This window comes from Paramormyrops kingsleyae, chromosome 25 (assembly GCF_048594095.1).
Source record: "Paramormyrops kingsleyae isolate MSU_618 chromosome 25, PKINGS_0.4, whole genome shotgun sequence".
Taxonomy (NCBI): domain Eukaryota; kingdom Metazoa; phylum Chordata; class Actinopteri; order Osteoglossiformes; family Mormyridae; genus Paramormyrops; species Paramormyrops kingsleyae.
The window spans coordinates 32,595,106-32,614,107 of NC_132821.1; the positions used below are offsets into that span (position 1 = coordinate 32,595,106).

The following is a 19,002-nucleotide window of genomic DNA, read 5'->3' on the forward strand; positions in this document are numbered from 1 at the left end:
CCATGGTATCAGGCCCGGCTCCATCTTTGACATGCAGGTTATGATTGGGTAGATTAAGGTTATGATTGCAAGGGTTAAGGCTATGATTGGGTGGATTAAGTTTATGATTGCATGGGCTAAGATTATGATTGGGTGGGTTAAGGCTATGATTGGGTGGGCTAAGGTTATGATTGAGAGGACCAGACCTACCCTGCCCCCCCTGTGGAGCTGGGCCTGCTTGGTTTGCAGGTACTGGGCCGGGGGGGGGGGGGGGGGGGGAGAATCTGTCCTCAGTTAGGTTACACTTCTCTCGCCAAAACATTTTCTTTTAAGCTCACATTCACAGAGTAGGTGAACCAGATAAGAAAAATCAAGTTATCTCGAATAAACCCATATCAGGGATTTTTTTTTTTCATCACAAAGAACAATAGTATGGCAGTTTGGTGCAGTGGGAAGGGAATGCCTGTCAATGATTAATAAAGGAAGAGAACCCCTTAGCTGCTTCAGGTCATAGTCCTCCGCTACGACCATCAGTAAATGACTGTGAATGTGGCCTAATGGTTTTTCACATGCTCAGGGATTTACAGCTCAATTGTAAAGCATTTCAAAATCATACAAAAATTTCAAAATATCGCTTAACTGAAGCTGCGTCAGCATGTCCCTGCATTTTACTAAGATGATCAGGCTGGGAGACAACGGGTAAGTAGAACATTTGAAATCATGTTATGAAGAACTATGTTTAAGAATAGTACAGATGTCAGATTCTTTAACCAGGACTCCATGTTTTTCAGACACCTGTTTTGAATATTGAGAACAAATATATCTACAAACAGCATGAATGTTAGAGAAATATATCTGGTTTCAGAAAAGGGAACCTGCTTCAATTCACGTTACGGGAAGAGCAGATAAGGAAAGAGACCAGGAGATAACATTAAGGAATCATTTAACGTTTTGCTCAGTCATATAATCTTGGTTACTAGTCTTAATGAACAAATCATTGTGCTAGATCTATAGATCTTTGTGCTAGTAAAGTATAGAAGTGAAATGTTCTCAAGCCGTTTTTTCATCCTCTTTTTATGTGAAGAACCTTGGGGAACAAAACGTGTGACAATGGCATTTCCATGCACCTATTCCTGCATTGCTCTCTTGTTCCAGCTGTAAGTGTCCAGTCGTTGTCTAGTCGTTTGTAAATAAAGTCACTGAGTAACCCTGCAACTTTGATCAGTTAGAGGGACAGAAGTACGGACGGGTTGTCACTTTACAAAAGATCCCCCTTAATTTACAGCTGTTTATTAAACACGGATACATAGCAAATGTGGTTTTATTTAAACAATTTTCATCCATCCCTTTTCTATTCACACTGACCTGGTGCAGTTGTTGGAAACAGAGGGCAGGTTTGTAATTATATCTTTGTGGGGACTCTCCATTCATTTCTGTGGAGAAAACCATGTGGAGGACCACAATGTCAAAATAACAGGACATTTGAGAATGGATCGTGTGGAAGGTGGCATTCAACTAGGAAAATTCTGGAACCTTTTGTTGTCCGTTATTTGCAGGCTGATTGATGTGTGCTGTGATGTGAGCAGTAATCCATACATCTGATTCGTTCCAGTTCTTCATTTTTGCCGTGCTGTCGTATCTACAGAGAAGAGTCAATCACTTAGCTATCGATGAGAAGATCTCCATCCTGAAGGGCCGTTTCGGCATCGTTGTGTGAGTTGCTTACCAAATGCGTACTTGCGTACCAGTTATGTATATTTCAACACTATAGAAAATGCAGTATTTAAAGTAACACCTGACAATGTTAGAAAGTTACACTGAAACGTTGAGACAAACTGTAGGGGGCAGTATACTATGTGTTTTTCTCTGGCAGCCCCTTGGACTTCATCGGCAGCCTCAGTAACCGATGGTCATACGGCTTCGCCTTCGGTGCCGTGTCCTCCAGCGTCATGCTGCTCTTCTCCAGAGAGTACTTACCATTTAACGTCCCCACATGGGCCAGAGGTAGCCTGCTTCGCAGTAACTGGATGAATAATCAGCACGTCTCTCATACTTTCAAGCTGTGACACACTGTGAAATCCTTTGTCACTAATTATTCTACTCATGTTATCTGTTAAATCCAGAGCTAGTAAATCTCCAGGGTCGTAACTGAAGGGCAAATTTCCAAAACTCCCTCAGTCTCTTTTTTTTTCTCGTTTTTGAGATGAGACTAAATTGAGACTTTCTCGTCATGTGATACAGGATTGGGAGCCAAAACTCAGTCAGTCCTCATGTACAACAATGAAGAACTTTCGTTAAATTCGCCAAACTCACTAAGTTCTTTGAAAACGTTTTGGAAATTTACCCTTTTGTGTCGGGTTTATTGTAACACTGAAAATGCATCATTCATTCCACACCATCTCCATTGGCCCTCTAAGTCTTGTCCATTTCATTTTACTTATTTTTAAAGCACATTTAAAACAACTATTGTTGACCAAAGTGCTGTACAATCTTCAAGGAAAGTCAAACAGTACGAGACACTATAAAGCACCAATAAATATCATGTTGTTAGTGTGTTTGACTGTATGTTTACTCAGTCATTTCCAGTGGAATATTAAACCACGGTGCTGAAAGCATAAGGCATTTGTTCTGCCGTGCAGCTGTCGTGCACCTCGTCGGAGCGCTGGAGGTCGGCCTTGCCTACTACCCTTTCTTCGCCTGCTTGTCTTCCCCAGTTCGAGAGGCTGGAGCCGTGCTGGGCTTCATCTACAGCCTGATGTGGTCTGGTCTGCAGATATCTGTGCATATAAACCATTCCTGTGTCTATTGTATAATCTTTACTAAAACCTACTTTTGCAACATTTGACTTTATAATTAATTAATCTGCAGTATAAACATTTTGCAATAAGTAGCTTTGAAAGGTGACATCACAGATCTTGAGATGTTAGAGTTCAAAATTGCCATATTCCTGTCTCCTGATCCTGTGGTTTAACAGATGATCTTCTCACTGATTGCTACTTTTTGTGGTTTATTCAGGTCTATGACTTTGTGGCCATTGAAACTGCAATATAACCTCCTTTGCAGGCTTATCGTGTCGACATGGAACACAATCAGCTGTCCAGCTGGTAAAGTGGGTATTCTGGACTTTGACCCATTGCTGTACGCCATTGTGTACCGTAATTTGTATATACAGCTCTGGAATTAAGAGACCACAGCAAATTTTTTTGTTTCACTCATTCCTCAATTTATTGGTTTGCTTCTGTGCAAAATATACATTTTTCTGCAAACTGCAATCTGATTCTTCACTGTTTCTCATTAATGAAGGGCTTCTTCCTTGCTTTATGGGACTTCAGTCGTGGTTCTAGGAGCCTGATATGAACTGTCCTAGCAGTGCACTTCACACCTGCACTTAATGTTTCCCGTTCCTTTTGAAGGTCACTTGATATCATCCTAAGATTCATGAGGCACTGCTGGCTAAGTTCACGGTCATCTCTGAGATTAGAAAGTTACATCTGCCCTTTACCTGGCTGTTTTTTGGTCAGTCCCAGTGTTCCCATTGTTCCTGTATAATGTATCTTGAGCCTGGAAGCAACCTGCTGCTCAGCGTAGCTTCTGCCAGCAGAACCACAATTAAACTACGATTTAAAAATGCAGATTTAAAAAAAATATGGAGCGGTTTCTTAATTTTTTCCAGAGCTGTATGTATAATTGCTTGCGATTTTATATATAATTTTTCATGTGTAGCAGCTTCATATATAGATGTTTTTGCCCTTCGTCTCTTGGACTCTAGGTGCTGGGCAGCTTCCAGAAACCCATCCTGCAGTGGCCAAGCATCTTCTGCCTGACTTTCCTGCTGGGCCGTTTCGTACACATGCTGCTCAAAGCCATTCGCATCCGCATGGGGCTGGACGCCCACGAGGTGACTGTGCGTCGTGCTGAAATGGTTTTCGCTATCCATAAGGCGATAGTGCGGCTCATCTTAGCAGTGGATGCTGTAAACTAAATTAAAAAACACCACCTTTTCTTAAAGGGGCAGTTCACCTCGAAACTGAAAAGACAATATGCTTTAGAGGGGCTTCAGTGGTATCTATCCATCTAGGTCGTTCTGCTGTAAGATGCTGAGATTTGGATAGAATGGCGTCCTTTTGTGGTGATCAAAATACCAGCAGAATACATTTGAAAAATTCATCAGCAATGTCTCTTACCAGAAATCATGACGCAGCATAATCCACAGACTTAGTAGTTAGCAGTCTAATGTAGGAACTATTTTCTACTAGCAAACTACACACACCAGTTGTTTCACTGCAAAGAAGATGCTTGTGCTCGTATCTTCTGCACAGTGATACGATTGGTGTGTGGAGTCCCTTTAAAGTATGCTTACGATTCATGAATATTCATACACTTCTGGGACCAACTACAATTATAGTGCCACACATGCATGGGTTTGTGAACACCATGTTTTGTGCCCTGTGATTGACATCACTGACGCCCAATGGAAATTGAGGGACACTGAGCAGCCAATCTGATTTTGGGGGAGGGAGGCAGCACCATCCCTATCCCTCCCATTCGCTTAGACACTGATGAGTAGTTGTTCTGAACTAAATGGGGGGTACTGATGAAGCAGATCAGGCTGTCATGAGCTCCAATCTGACTCTCTCCAGGAAACGGAGCAGCTGTTTCAGACGTATCAGGCCAAATACGTGCAGACTTTGCTGCGGAGACCTCCACAAGGGTACAGCTCAAACTCAGAGCAGCCCTGCTCCCCCCATGGATTTCCATACCTGCCGCAGCAAATTATGCGATCATTAATGCGATGGCTGAATCTCTGTGACTGAGATCCTGAGACACCTGCCATCACAGTTCAGAGCATTTAATTCAGATGTGCTTATTTTTTATTTTATTTTTTATAGGGAAATAAAGAACTGGATTCAGAGGAACATTTATGACTGGGACCCTTATTTCAGGTTCCCCAACAGAATGATTGGCACCTCTATCATCTCTCTGATTGGCCTGTACATGGTGAGTACCTACCTATATAAACAGTGTTTCTCCACAAATGACTAGCATGTCTCTCACCAAAAGTGTTAAGGTGTTTGGCAATATCACCGCATACTGTGATGTGTCACTGATGCAAAGTGTGATTTTCCTTGTGACGAACCTCTCTTTAGATCACGCTGGCCGACCACAGCCTCAGCAGCTACGTGTTTGACGAGCTGGACAAGCTGAGGGACTCCCTGGCGGAACTGGTCAGCTCCTGCAGCCAGTTAGAGAACCAGTTTGCCGCTCTCAGCCCTCAGCTGGTGGAGTTCAGTCATGTTGCCAGAAGTAACACAGCCCATTATTCTCAATTAATTGCAGCCCAACCTGAAAAAACAGAACAGCAGTAGCATAGTACATATACAGTAACAGTAGTATTACTATTATATTATATTACTAGTATAGTAGTATAGTAGTAAATACAGTAATAAATAAGGCTATCTTTTTTTAACTTAATCATAAATTTATGCTTTTCTTCTTTAGACTAGTGAACAATCGTCTATATTATTCAAATTTTCCTCATCTAGAGACCTGGTTTGCTACGACCTTCTTCGCCGCCTTGACCTCGGTGACATACACATTTCACATATTGTCCTGCTACAGGTTGGTGAACTTTCAAATTTCAAGACCATAATTTTAAGGCTTTTCCACTATCCTCCCCCTGCTGACCAGTTTGGCTTCGGAGGGGATCCGTCTACCAGGCCTGGCTGGTGGAATTTACCGCTGCCTGTCTTTCTGCTTCATTACAGGAAGCACCTGAAGAGGCTTTGGGCAGGACAGAAAGGCTTCCTTCCTGAGAGGTTCCACAATCCCAGCTCTGCAATCAGCGTTGTGAGCAGAGATTCTTTGATGATGCGAAAAAAGCACTAGTGTTGATTAAAATGAATCATGATTCTTTGGAGAAAAAGAAAATCAATAGCAAATAATTACACCCAAGCTGTATCAGCTGTGAAACCGAGTACCTGCAGGTTACATCTGTAATAAAACAATCAAATATGTATCTTAGGCAGCCATTACTCGGTATTCTGGCTGGCAGATCGCCTTTACTTTATGGGGTAAGTACAGTGTGGTTTGAAATCTCCTCCTCCCTTGTTGACATATTATTGTTAATAATTAACAAAAAGGTCATTCAGCGTCAACTCCAACTCTGCTTGGACAACGATTCCTATTGAAACTCTCCCTTACATTTGTCTTTATCAAAGAGCAGGAACTGCTGACACAACGAAGACCAGAAAAGCATTTTACACCGGGAACAGTAACCCAGGAAGCATGCATTAATCCATTATTGTTAATAGTTTCGAGAAGATCTGTGGTTATAAGCATTTGCAGCACATGAAAGACGGGAGGCCCCTCTTGAAAACACAGCGTTCAGTCTTTGATGTTTGCGTATTTCTGTTGTTCAGGCTACATCATCGTCCACTTCGTGCAGTTCCTGTTTGCGCTGCTCTTCGTGTACGGAGTGGTTCTGCCCATTCAACACGGTCACGGCCTGAAAGTGCTGATAAACTTCGGCATCGTCCTGTGAGTGATGGGAAACGATCACGTATGTTCGGGATGTAGCTAAAGGCGCGTGATGCGATAATAAACTTATCGGTAATCTTGCCGCTTTTTTTTTCCTGACTGTTTCAGAGGAGCCATAGTATTGATTATAGGACTGGTGATAATTCAGATTATACTGGTGCAGATCTTCTTCCTTCAAGACAAGATTTCCCCCACGGATAGCCAGAAGCCCTTAGCAATAAACAACAGGTATGCTTTCAACCACTAGAATATCCAATGAGTCTTTTATTGTGCAATTAATACATCATGAGCTACAGTTTTACTACAAGATTTATTTTTAATCGCATATACGGTACCAGTCAAAAGTTTGGACACGTCAAGCTGCCTACCAAGGAGAATAATGTCGTCGTATCACATGACCTGGCCAGCTAATGCAAACATAGTTTTGGAGGAGTTTAGAAGGAGTTTGACCAGAGAGTGATGGAAAAGCGGCCAATGAGGGCTCGACATATGTGTGGGAGTGATGGAAAAGCAGCCAATGAGGGCTCAGCATATATGTGGGAGTGACGGAAAAGCGGCCAATGAGGGCTCAGCATATATGTGGGACCTCCTTCAGGACAGCTGGAAAAGCATCCCAGGAGGCCACCTCATGGAACTGGTGTAGAGGGGACAGAGTCAGCCAGTCCCTGAGATAATTGGGGTTAAGGGCCTCGCTCAAATGCCCAAAGGTGGGATCCCTCTGCCGACCCAGGGATCTGAACCAGCAACCTTCTGAGTCGTAACCCACACGGCTGCCCTCCAACAAATTAATTTTTTTGCTTAATACTTTTTTGGTCAGTGCATAATTCCATATATGTTACTTTATAATATACATTATCACATATGTTTTGATGGCTTCATAAATATTCTAAAATGTAGAGAATAGTATAAAGAGACATTTCTATAGGTAGGTGTGTCCAAACTTTTGACTGGTACTGTATCTCATCATGAAACCCTCCACTAGCTAACACTCCCCAGTCTCACCAGCAGGAGGTTCCCCGGCTCTTTGTGAGAGCATAAGCGTTTCTCCTCCTCGTTCTCAGGGACCCCCCAGTCCACGTTTTTGCTCCCTCGGCACCGTTTGGGAGTCCCTGAGGGCTGGTTTGAGGAACATTCCCAGGGAGGGAGTAAAAACGTGGACCTTTGGGGATCCCTGGGTCCCGGGCTGAGGAACACTGACACAGAAAAGGAGAGTGTTTCAATGCAATTCTATCACAGTCCTTGAAAATGTATGTTGGCGTGTGTTTCCACAAGTGCAGCACACATTGTTCCTGGACGATATTTTACCTGCTTTTACTAATGACTTCATTATTGGTGTTTGCATTGGTGTTGGTAATAGTTTGGCTGATGTCCTTTAGTCAAACATTTAATGCTGTGTTTTATTAACTCATTTCTCATCGTCAGTCGGTTAGCTTTGCAGAATGTACTAATGCTATGTAAACTCTGACCTATCGTGCCCTTAAAAATGCGATCGAAATGTTTATAGACGTGCATACTTATTGTACTATTACTTATTGTAGTACGGAACAGACGCAAACCGTTTTTGTCGCACGGAACACGTGGAGAACAGTCCAGTGCTTAACCTTGCCGTATATTTCATTTCCTTGTCAGAAAGGGCTTCCACAATTTTAACTACTTCTTCTTCTTCTACAACGTGATTATGGGCCTGAGTAACTGCGTGGTGCGTTTGCTGATGAGCGCCATACTGGGCACCTGGCTGGTGTCCCGCATCGACCGCACCGTCATGCCAAGGGGCTACGAGCCCTTAGACCCAGGTGAGATGGGGGAGGGACACACTGCATACTGGACCCCCCCACGAGGGAGCGGGTGCAAACTGCATGCTTCCGTGAAGTATGCATACTGTAGTTGCGCATTTTAGAATGTTTCAGAGTCTCCTGAGATACTCAATTATATGAATGTACAGAGAAATGATGACATAATGTGAAATCTATTCAGCACTGGATGTAGATGTACGTTAATGACACATATTCTAAAGGATATTTGAAATTTTTTTGGAGTATTTGAAAGAAGAAAAAAAAGCACATTAATAGGAGACAGGATTAACTGTGCATTGGTTTGCTTTTAGGGTATAATACATGGATTGGGATGATATTTGCTGACCATTACCATAGCAACCCAGTCATGATCTGCTTTTGCCATCTCGTATTGGCTGAGAGGCTGGAAAAGCAGACGAGAGCGCTGTCACCATACCCTCCATTCAACAGCTCTCTGATTGGTCAGTACTGGTTTTACTGGTGTATCATGAAAATAGACCCTGTGAAGGATTCCTAAGGCAGCTTAATCATTTATATTTCTATGGATTTTAGTTACTTACTTAAATCTGAACTTATAGAGAATTTGACACATTTTATACTTCAGTTTTTTACCCTGCATGGGTTTTGACAGGTATAATTGGTATTGATTGCAAGTTTAAGCTCTGGAATATAAAAATTGAGCTCAGAAATTGTTAGATGTTGCTTTTCATTATGCAAATAAAGGGTTCTATATCTGGAGTATTTGTGTAGAGCCAGTTAAAATGCATCACACCATTAGACTTACTGCTGTATTAAGACACTAGGGGGAAGCCTTTCATAAATGACTAACAATACTGATCTGCTGCCTACACTTAATGGCCGCCTTCCTCCATGTCCCAGCGTCGAGCAGCAGGGCCCGGAGGCGCTGGCTGCTGCTCTACACCCTCGTGAAAAACCCCAAGCTGATCCTGCACCGCAAACACCAGCTGTCCTCGTGCCAGGACACGGCCGCACGGGCCTGGATGCTGGCCTCCCAGGTCCGTGCATCAGAGGAGAACTTCACGACTGCCAACAGCACACCGGACCGACGGGCAGCCGAGGAGCCCTGTCACTCTGATGTGGAAGGGGCCAACGTGGACGAAGCGATGGCATAGACTCCATAGCTGTGCTCCTGTGATGTCACTTCCTGTCGTTTCACTGACAAAATGGAGAAAGTGGCTCCAACTTCCTCTACAGAAACATCAGCACAAAAATTAACCACCGTTATTTTTTTTAAAAGTCCTGTTTCTGGATTATGTTTCGACTTTTGGGATATAAAGACATAATTGGACGTAACCTGGAGTAGAAAAAAATGGTTGGTTTATTGTTTACAAATATGATTTGTCATGATTTGTCATTGGTCTGGGAATGCCGCGCACTGGAGCAGCTGTGAAGATCCGCATACAAGCCTGTGCAGAAGCAACACTGGACCAAAGCCCAGAAGGTTTATCTGCGCTGAAGCCTATATTTGCTATATTTGCTACCTTTTTTTTATTCTCTTGCATCATCTGTAAGTCAAGAAGTCAATGAAGACAAGAACTGCAAAAACAAGAACCTTTCTGCCCAGAATTAGTGACTGGAATTAACACTAAGCAAGTCGAGCTTTGAAAAACATAATCCATGTCAGTCCTGCTCCAAGAAAAAAAGTATTTTCTGTCTCAGTTGGGTTTTTCCTGCATACTTTCAACATTTCATATATGATATCAAAGAGACAGACAAAGGTGTTTCATTCGACAGATATAGTATGACGCAAATAGTCCTAATTCTACATTCTTATGAGTGTGTAAAATAAAATCCTGCATTATCACATTATTTCAGACAGCCACTTCAATGCTAAATAGGTAAGTGGTTATTAAAAATGGATGGATACAAAATAGCGTCATATAAACTCCTCGCCATTTTGAAGTACTCATCAATATGCTTCTAGCTAAGAAGCTTTGTGCATCTAGTGGTCTCCTGTTTTGAGGTTTTGCTGTATGAGTATATGCTGCACTGTATATATGTATACATGTGATATGGTACTGACATACTGAAATTCTGTTTATTGATTGTTATTGTCTGGCATCTCTTGAGAAATAAGATAATAATTGCAGATCAGTATTACATTAACTACACACTGTAGACTGATTGATTGATGGATTTCACAATCATGTTGTCTGTATGTACGACGAAACATGACATATCCCATGACATTTCACAGTGGCTTCTTCCAAACCAAACCAACTTTCTGATTCTCAGATCTCAGGACAGGCTATCGGAAAAATCCAATTTTTTATGTCAATTAAAAAAGTTCCCATCAAAACATTTTCAAAATGCTTCTCCTTAGTCCACAACTTTCTCCACAAGACTACAGACTCTCGCTCCATCTACATTTTATTTCATGAGCTCGTTCAGATGATGCATCAGTGGCAGAAATTTCTCGACACCTGTCTTTCCCATAGTGTCCTTTATATCTGCTCAGCCAGTGTAAGTCATTGCTTAATGTGAAATGGCCCTACATTAGACACCTTTCTATGGAAAGGCAGTATAAAAGGGTTAGGGGTAAGAATCCTAATCGTGCCTTTGATGGAACTGAATTAATATGTGTTGTAGATCATAGAATCCTTGGTTGCTTATTAGGAAAGAGTTACCCAACCATCCATGATCTAACTGCTTATCCACAGATGCCAGCAAACATTAGCTACATCTTGCTTTGTTATTCATATTAATCAAAATTGCTGAGCTTGTATCATCGGGAGCCGTACAGACCAGCGCTGCATCACCGTTGCTCAGAGTAAAAACCACACAAACATCCATTACTGAAGTATGAGTCAATGACAGAACAGCTACCGCATGAGAGGCTCTGGACCTGGTTTATAACGCTCCAGATATATCATGCCGACAAAGATACAATACAAGTAACGTGGAATAAAAGCCTGGAATCAAACCAAGGGTGTAACAACGTTTCCAAAAATGTCTGAACCTCCTTATATATATTCATGAGTGATGGATTGTTATATGCAAAAAACTTGCTGGTTTGATGTTTTCGTTGTGGCCAGTTGGCGCCCCATCCTGGGTTATTCTCTGCCTTACACCCGTAGCATCCAGGAAAGATTCCTATGACCATGCATAGGACAAGCGGGTATGCAATATGGATGGATGAATGCATGCATGCACGCATGGATGGATGCATGGATGGATGGATCGATGCATGCACACATGTATGGATGGACGGATGGATGGATGGATGGGTTTCAGGTTTTGCACATTGGTGGGAAAGAGGTATCAGGCAGCAGATTCTATTCACTTAACACATCATAAAATAGGGCTGATATTCCTTTAAAAAAATAACAAAGACTTCCATGACTAAAACTGCATATTGGTACATGAAACAGTACCTCAAACTAGTTATCCTAAAACTGTAAAACTGTCCTTATCTAACACAAACAAGATAATCTGTCAGTCAGGATCAGCTGAAGCTCACCACCTTCAGGATCTGTAAGTGCAGGGCTGGTGATCCAATGTCATACTGCCTACTGCTGGTGGTATGTAACTGAAGAACGTCATCGTGTGTAAGGAAGAAAAGACCGATGAAAAAAATCCATCCATCTGAAGAGCCATCAGTACAATAAACACACTGCACTCGGCAAGTTAAATCAATATTGACGTCTTCAAACGATTAGAAGACATTTAAATGTTTTGCAGAACATTAGGTATTAACAAGTTAGTAACATTCAGACACTTTGGGCGTGATAATAATTGATTGCTTCTATTTCTGCTGCATAGCCATCTATCTATCTATCTATCTATCTATCTATCTATCTATCTATCTATCATCATCCAATCACTTATTATGGTCAGGGTTGCTGGTAAACTGTAATATAAATGCTGACAATGCTGGAAATTAATTATGAATGAAAGTGGCATTTATATAGCACTTTTCAAGACACCCAAAGCGCTTCACAGCTACTTGAACCGCCAGCACTGTGCAGCCCCCACCTGAATGACGTGCCCGCAGCCATTCTGTGCCAGTATGGTCACCACCCAGCGAGGGTAGTGAATGGGCTTGCTGTACACTAAAGGGCATAGATGGATCCATGTATGAGAAGAGCATATAGTCAAAAGAATTTGATATGGCATAATGGAGTTTTTATACTGCCTACACTGTCAGAAAAAATGTATCACTTTGTACCCTCAAGGGTCTGCCAATCGTACCATAGCTGTAGGTATATATACCCTTTAAGGTATAGAAATGGATGCTTAGGAACGTCTTTGTACCATTGGGGATACATTAACGTTGTTTCTACCTTAAGGAACAAAATTATACCAGAGCTGTACCCTTTTTCCTGACAGCGTACATAAATGGAAGAATTACAAGGGGACGAGTTATCATGGAATAAAAAGAATATTTTTAATTATTTGTTTATCATTTGCACTATGTGTAACATCTTTGTACTTTATTTGTTTTTCATTGAAATCTGTTTCCCTATGCTGTGGGTGAACAGGCAAACGTAAAAACTGAATTTGCAGCACTGTCCAATTTTCCTAATGCAATCGGGGCAATAAACGGCACTGATATTGTGATACGGGTTAGTAGTTGAATTAAACCATTTCTGGGGCCCCCAGGCTACACTTTCTGTAGCCCCCTCTGCTTCCTCCACTCCCCCAAAAATGATACAACAATTAACCATAAAACTATTAAATATCAGTAACTACAAAATGATTTCTACAAAGTCAGAGAGAGTGTCACACTGTATCAAATGAGAGCAAATCACGTCAGAAGAACATCAAGCAGGTAAGGTTACACTTTCACATCAGTCAAATGAAGCAACCAGAAAAGCGCAGTAGAGAACTCAGTGACCTCACTGTCACCAGAAAATATGTTAAACTGACATCAGGGCAATGAGACTGAGGCAACAGCAAAGGCTATATGTTTAAACGCTCCAGACCATCAAACATAGAGCTCAATACTTCAACATGTTCAGTTTTTTAATTCAGTGTAGCGTTAGATTAGAACCCTAAACACTCAGCCCATAGATATTTATGAGACGAACGAGGCTTCTAAAAGCCACAGAAGCATGTTTTCCGTCTTTCTCAGCTCTTAAATGCGAACGTGACAATAGGAAAAGAAGCAACGTAACGCAGCCTGAGATAGACCACAGGGCGGCCGTGGGGTCGGCTGCAGGCTGTAATATCCGGAAAGACCACTATGGCTGTTAATGCACGAAAATCCAAGGATCCACATCAATAAATAATGCATTGTCAGACACACTCTGTATATTGTGCATATACACTTACATAGGATGTTTGCTATTGTCTGATATTTGATTAATTTTTTTACCATTTTTGATGCTATCCTCACATTACACATTTTTCTGAAGTGGTCAGTCATTTTAAATCCCACATTACACTGGGGTCCCATTCTACCCAGTGCTCAGTAGTGGGATGACCCTGATACACGTGGACTTTATACTCATTCTGACACCCCCCCCCCCCACCCCATGCAAAAGACTGCAATCCTGACTGCATTACACACAGGAAAAGCCTCTTTGGCTACCAGGCCTGTGACACATTACAAGTTTAAACTCCAGGGAAGTGTTTGGGGTGACGTTCCGTATCGGCCTTTCGATCCAAACCATAGCAGCGGAAAGGTTGGGTCTCCGGTCATTTTTGTACACGATACGACCAGACATTCGTATAAAACTAATCCGATTTATTGTCCTAAATGAAACCATGAACGACACAGCTACTGTATGTAGGTCCAACTGATATTTCAACAAAATGAAAAATGTTTCAAAACAATATGAACAATATGAAGTGAACATAAAGTGATTTAAAAGTTGTGTGCGACCCTGCTAAAAATTCCAAGCCTAATTCTCTCCCTCGCTGACATTTGCCCGAGCAAATTCCAATCTGCTGCCCCACTTTCCGCCAAAGACAGATTTATTATTCACGCCCAACAGCTTAAAGACGGTGTGGACAAGTTCGTTGTTTAGTTTCTTTATCAAAATTTATCTGTCTATTACAAACACAACACTTTAATCAAAACTGAGGAATAAACTATTGAATATTTACATGCACGTGTTTACTTTGTCATTTACATAATTGTAAATTTCCTGTGAGGAAAAAATGGCTACAAAACATTTAATTTACAGAAGCATCGCTGGGTGGAGTGTCTTTAAGGATACTCAGACAGTCAAATATTTACACGTCATTTGCCTCATTCCTCCATCTGTAACCACTTGCCCTATTCAGGGTTGTGGGGGGTCCAGAGCCTATCCTGGAGGGTACAGGCACAAGGCAGGAAAAAACCCATCACAGGGCACACTCACACCAAGGGGCATTTCAGTCACCCCAACCAGCCTCAGCATGTATGTGGACTGTGGGGGGAAACCCGAGGACCTGGAGGAAACCCCACGATGACATGGGGGAGAACATGGACCCTCCACACACACGGAGCCATGACAGAGACTTGAACGCTGGACACAGAGGTCCGAGGCCACAGTGCTAAGCACTGCACCACCGTGACATCCTTAACACATTACTCTGTAACCAAAATCATCAACTGATTCCATATATTTCAGGTTATATAACTGTAAACATCCATTGTCTCTTTCCCCCTATACAGCTGGAGTCTTCTGCATTGCTTTCAAATGCATTGTGTTGCTCTTATGGCGCAAAGGTAAACAATTATTTTATTTAATGGTAATGGACAGAATTCTATTGGGTGGATCATCTCCCCCCACATCACTGTGAAGTATACAGTGATTTTCCACCAGCTAAGAAATACTGTGTGTTTAAATGTGAAGCACTATCAAAATGGCCCTTTAAGTACCAAATTTATTGTAGGAAAATACAATGGTCACCTCAATGCAAACTTGCAATTTACAACTTTATTTAGCCCTGGGTATGCTGGGTTTTACACAGATCACAGTGGAATCAGTTCCAAAAGGTCAGTTCACAGTACACAGAAAAACATCTTGCTTCTTTATGGTTTGTTTAGGTCTGAAACATCCTGTGTTTATCTGAGTTTCCTACAGATACTCTGGTTAGGTGGTTATGGAAAATAGATGGACAGGTCACTTATTAAATACAAATAAAGCTAATTACATGGCTCTTAATAATAAATATGAACATGGTGTTCATGACCTCAAAAAAATATGCAAAACATCTTTCATTGGTGTCGTTTAATGATAACTTGCTGCCCATGAATGCAGTTATAACCCAGCATGGCAACGTGTCGCTCTGGAACATCAGAAAAGCACATCCCTGTGAGCATTACAGCTGTCATTGTGCTTTTGTGGACAACAATTTACATTTCGTCACATTCAACATTCAACATTTCATCACACTTACATTCCTGATTTATCATGTGATTTAGTAAAATAGATTAGCTGAAATATTCCAGCCTAAATACTGATAAGCATGCAAATTATATGACCCCAATACCAGATTTTTATTTAATTCAACATGTGCAGAATTAAGTCACAATAAAAAACGCAACTGAATAATATTCCAATGAATAACAATCTTTCAGTCTTATAGATAATGTATTTACTTGACTCAGGAAACACTCTGATTGGCAGAGACACTTTTCTCCTGAGTGATGCACATAGAGAGCATGTATCACACAGACAGAATCGCACATTCTGAGGGTCGCCAGTTTACATATGTCCATTGTACATTACTACAGTACCTTAGTACATAAGTGCCCTGTTTGGGAGACACAAAAGATAGTCATGTTAATTCAGAGAAAGCCGCTGTGCTTCTGAATCATTTTCCTTCTACATTTCTGTTAAGCAAAACATGACAGCAATATGTGGTATTCGGGGACCTCCCTGGAAATTCTTGCCCCCATCCCCAGCCAATTTTATATATAACTTTACGTACTCCATATTCCAGGCCCCCAGAATCTGCCAGGAAATCCAAGCCCCTCTGACACCCGCCGTGGTATTTATGGTACCGTACAAAATGCCACCTACAAACTCGAGGACCAGGCTGATACTCAGCTGGGTTTTGTTAACAGCAGGAAGGGTGATTCTCTGCCTCACACCTCAGAGCGAGTAGATTAAATAACTCTTAGTCAAGGTGTTTCAGCCCCATGCTGGACGCTGTGAGAAAACATACACAACCCGCGACTCAAAAGTCAATATTTTCCTATTACAGTGACTGGCATAATTGTATTTAATTAAATTTGTTACAATAAATTTTACATATTAGTATGTTTAGCAATTATATGACCTGTAGAAATATCAGTTTTAACTGAAATGTAGTGAGCGAATGTTCTAGAAATAAAGACCAATTTGAGCTTGTAAGTACCAGATTTTTTCCAGGATATTGTAGTATTTCACATCTTGTGCACAGCATAACTAAAGGTGTTTGATGCAAAAGTGTTTACATTCGTTGTGTACTGTGAATTGAAGCTTTTTATCCACATAAGGCTTTATGCAGTAACTATAGTGCTTGGGGACATATCATATCAAACTGTCACAGGTCAGTGGCTCCATGCATCATGGCACGGGGCACAACGACAAGCACAACAGATTGAAGGCGTAGACGCAAATCTGCATGAGCACCATGCAGTCGCCGCGGTTGGAGTACATGGACGTGGGCTGGACGTACGTCCTGTCGAAGTTGGCAAGCTGCAGGCTCCTCTTGTGGTGCTTGGAGCTGAGGCTCACGAGCGCACGAGCCAGCGTGTACTTGGACGCGCAGCTCACGGCTGTGAACGAGCGAACCGCGTCGAAGTGCATTAAAAACTGCGGTTCGTCCTGCGTTGAAAAAAATAAAATATATTTTTTTATACATCTTATCCAAACACCAGATATTTAGCAACTAGCTAAAATATCGACTTATAAATTAAGTTTTTTTTTTTCAATTACTGCAGCTATCCTGCTGCCACAAAGCTTACCGTTTCGGAATCTTTCCCATCGAGTAAAACAAGGTCCTTAAGAAACCATTCATCCAGCCGCTCATATTTCTCCTCCGTACCTGATCTTACGCATTTGATCACAGTTATCCTCACCGTATCGCGCTTAGCCACTGAAATCAACAACATGTAGGCAATGGTGAAGAAATTCATTTGAATATATTGCACACACACACACACACACACACACACACAGGTTTATATTCATGTCTTTGTGGGGACTCTCCATTAATTTCTATTGGCAAAACCTTAATCCCAACATGACGACCTTAACCCCTACCCAGCACTAACCTTGATCAACCATAAGTGACCAAACGAAATACAAAACTTTTGGCTACTTTAGTATTTTGATTGCATTCACATTTATATATATATATAAGTATATATATATATACACACACATACTGGAACAATATTCCCACAACGTAAAAATTACAGGTTTTTTCACATTGTGGGAACATTTGGTAATGTAATATATACATAAGCATTCACACACACATACCCATATTTTTATGACATTACAGATGATTACTTGGTTCTCATAGTATATTTTATTTCCTCATTTATCGCATTCTTCATATAGTTGGTAAAACTACTAAAATAGTAAATAATGTTTGTTATTCTTCACTTTCTAGACTTACACACGTTGTTTTCACTTATATATCGCATATATATATATATTATTGACAACTCTAAAAAAAAGGACCTTTTCAATCACTGTTCATTTCTTCAACGCATGCAATGGGACAATGAAAGGTAATTTACCTGACACACAAAGAAAATGTCTCCTCTCTTCTGATTCCACTATTTCTATCAGTTCCTTCAGATGTTGTCCTTTTGGTCGGAATAACAGTCTTTGCATCTCCTCTTTTATTAATGACGACATTGACCACCGATCACTCCGCGAACGCAAGCAAGGTAGCGTCACCCGTACGGAGTGCGGATCTTCGGCGATGCCGCACATTCCTCGGTGAATGAGATTACAGGTGGTCGTAGTGCGAATGACGTAGAGTGGCTTTAAGCTGCGGGGCTGCTCTGTTATTTCCGACATAAATTCTGGTAAGTATCCCGTGTCCCAAGGGAACAGGGCAGCTGGAGCAATTTAACAGGATTTTTCCTAAACTGATTTGATTAAAGTAGCAGTCAGATGCGGTTATAATAACTGAAAGCTTAATATTGATTTGTGGTTATTTCCATTAAGAACAGCTCCATTAGAAGTAACTTAAAAACTGACATTGATTATCATTAAAATTGTAGATCTCCCTGCAGGTTTCATATCTAATGAGATCATTTGTGTAAAACCAATAGTCGCAATGATATTACACTTTACAGAGGATAGCAGGGCTCTCAAGTCTCACGCAGTGACTATGAGACACACGCATTTCGACCAGCTCACACGCCACACCTCGTGTTTCTCATGTCGGGAAATAAAGCATAACGCCCACCGAGATGTCCCGTTATACGGAATTAATGGGCGAGCCGCAGGCGTACGGAGTGGAGTTATCTGTCCAAAGTAAAACAGAGTTAATAGCCACGTACCAGCCAATCAGAAAACAGCATTTGTTGTTTCCGGGTAAATTCCGAAATATGTTGCATGTGATCCCGCTGCGAGCACGTTATTACATGGATGCACCCATAGATGGCGTGCAGACAAGGTGGAAGTGGAATGCGTTAGGAAGGAACCTGAAGACCCACGCATTGGCCGCAGTGTAATCTAGAGTAATTCCCTCATAGTGTAATCTCAGTCCAAAGTTTTCATGAAATTTT

The 19,002-nt window shown here is 41.5% G+C and overlaps 2 protein-coding genes across 4 annotated transcripts; one reads left to right on the forward strand and one right to left on the reverse strand.

Moving 5' to 3' along the window:
• The first annotated feature begins 244 nt into the window (after positions 1-244).
• Positions 245-10,631, forward strand: stra6l (STRA6-like). Of its 3 annotated transcripts, none has more exons than XM_023812508.2 (18): positions 245-678; positions 1,064-1,136; positions 1,592-1,692; positions 1,853-1,983; positions 2,619-2,744; positions 3,043-3,083; positions 3,749-3,877; positions 4,620-4,690; positions 4,869-4,977; positions 5,127-5,283; positions 5,523-5,598; positions 5,745-5,826; positions 6,002-6,050; positions 6,399-6,516; positions 6,625-6,744; positions 8,146-8,309; positions 8,621-8,770; positions 9,189-10,631. In XM_023812508.2, exons 1-18 carry the CDS (start codon positions 635-637, stop codon positions 9,440-9,442), a joined length of 1,995 nt encoding a protein of 664 aa, XP_023668276.2. In that variant the 5' UTR covers positions 245-634; the 3' UTR covers positions 9,443-10,631. The 3 variants fall into 3 exon arrangements, with proteins under 3 accessions (XP_023668276.2, XP_023668275.2, XP_023668277.2); XM_023812507.2 differs by having other exon boundaries at positions 2,619-2,739; positions 3,043-3,088; XM_023812509.2 differs by lacking the exons at positions 245-678; positions 1,064-1,136; positions 1,592-1,692 and having other exon boundaries at positions 3,043-3,088.
• Positions 10,632-15,022: 4,391 nt separating this feature from the next.
• Positions 15,023-18,737, reverse strand: exoc1l (exocyst complex component 1 like). The gene is made up of 3 exons (XM_023812549.2): positions 18,001-18,737; positions 17,218-17,348; positions 15,023-17,077 (listed from the first exon to the last, which is right to left on the reverse strand). The coding sequence occupies exons 1-3, from the start codon at positions 18,284-18,286 to the stop codon at positions 16,817-16,819; spliced, it is 678 nt and encodes a 225-aa protein (XP_023668317.1). The 5' UTR covers positions 18,287-18,737; the 3' UTR covers positions 15,023-16,816.
• Positions 18,738-19,002: the final 265 nt, after the last annotated feature.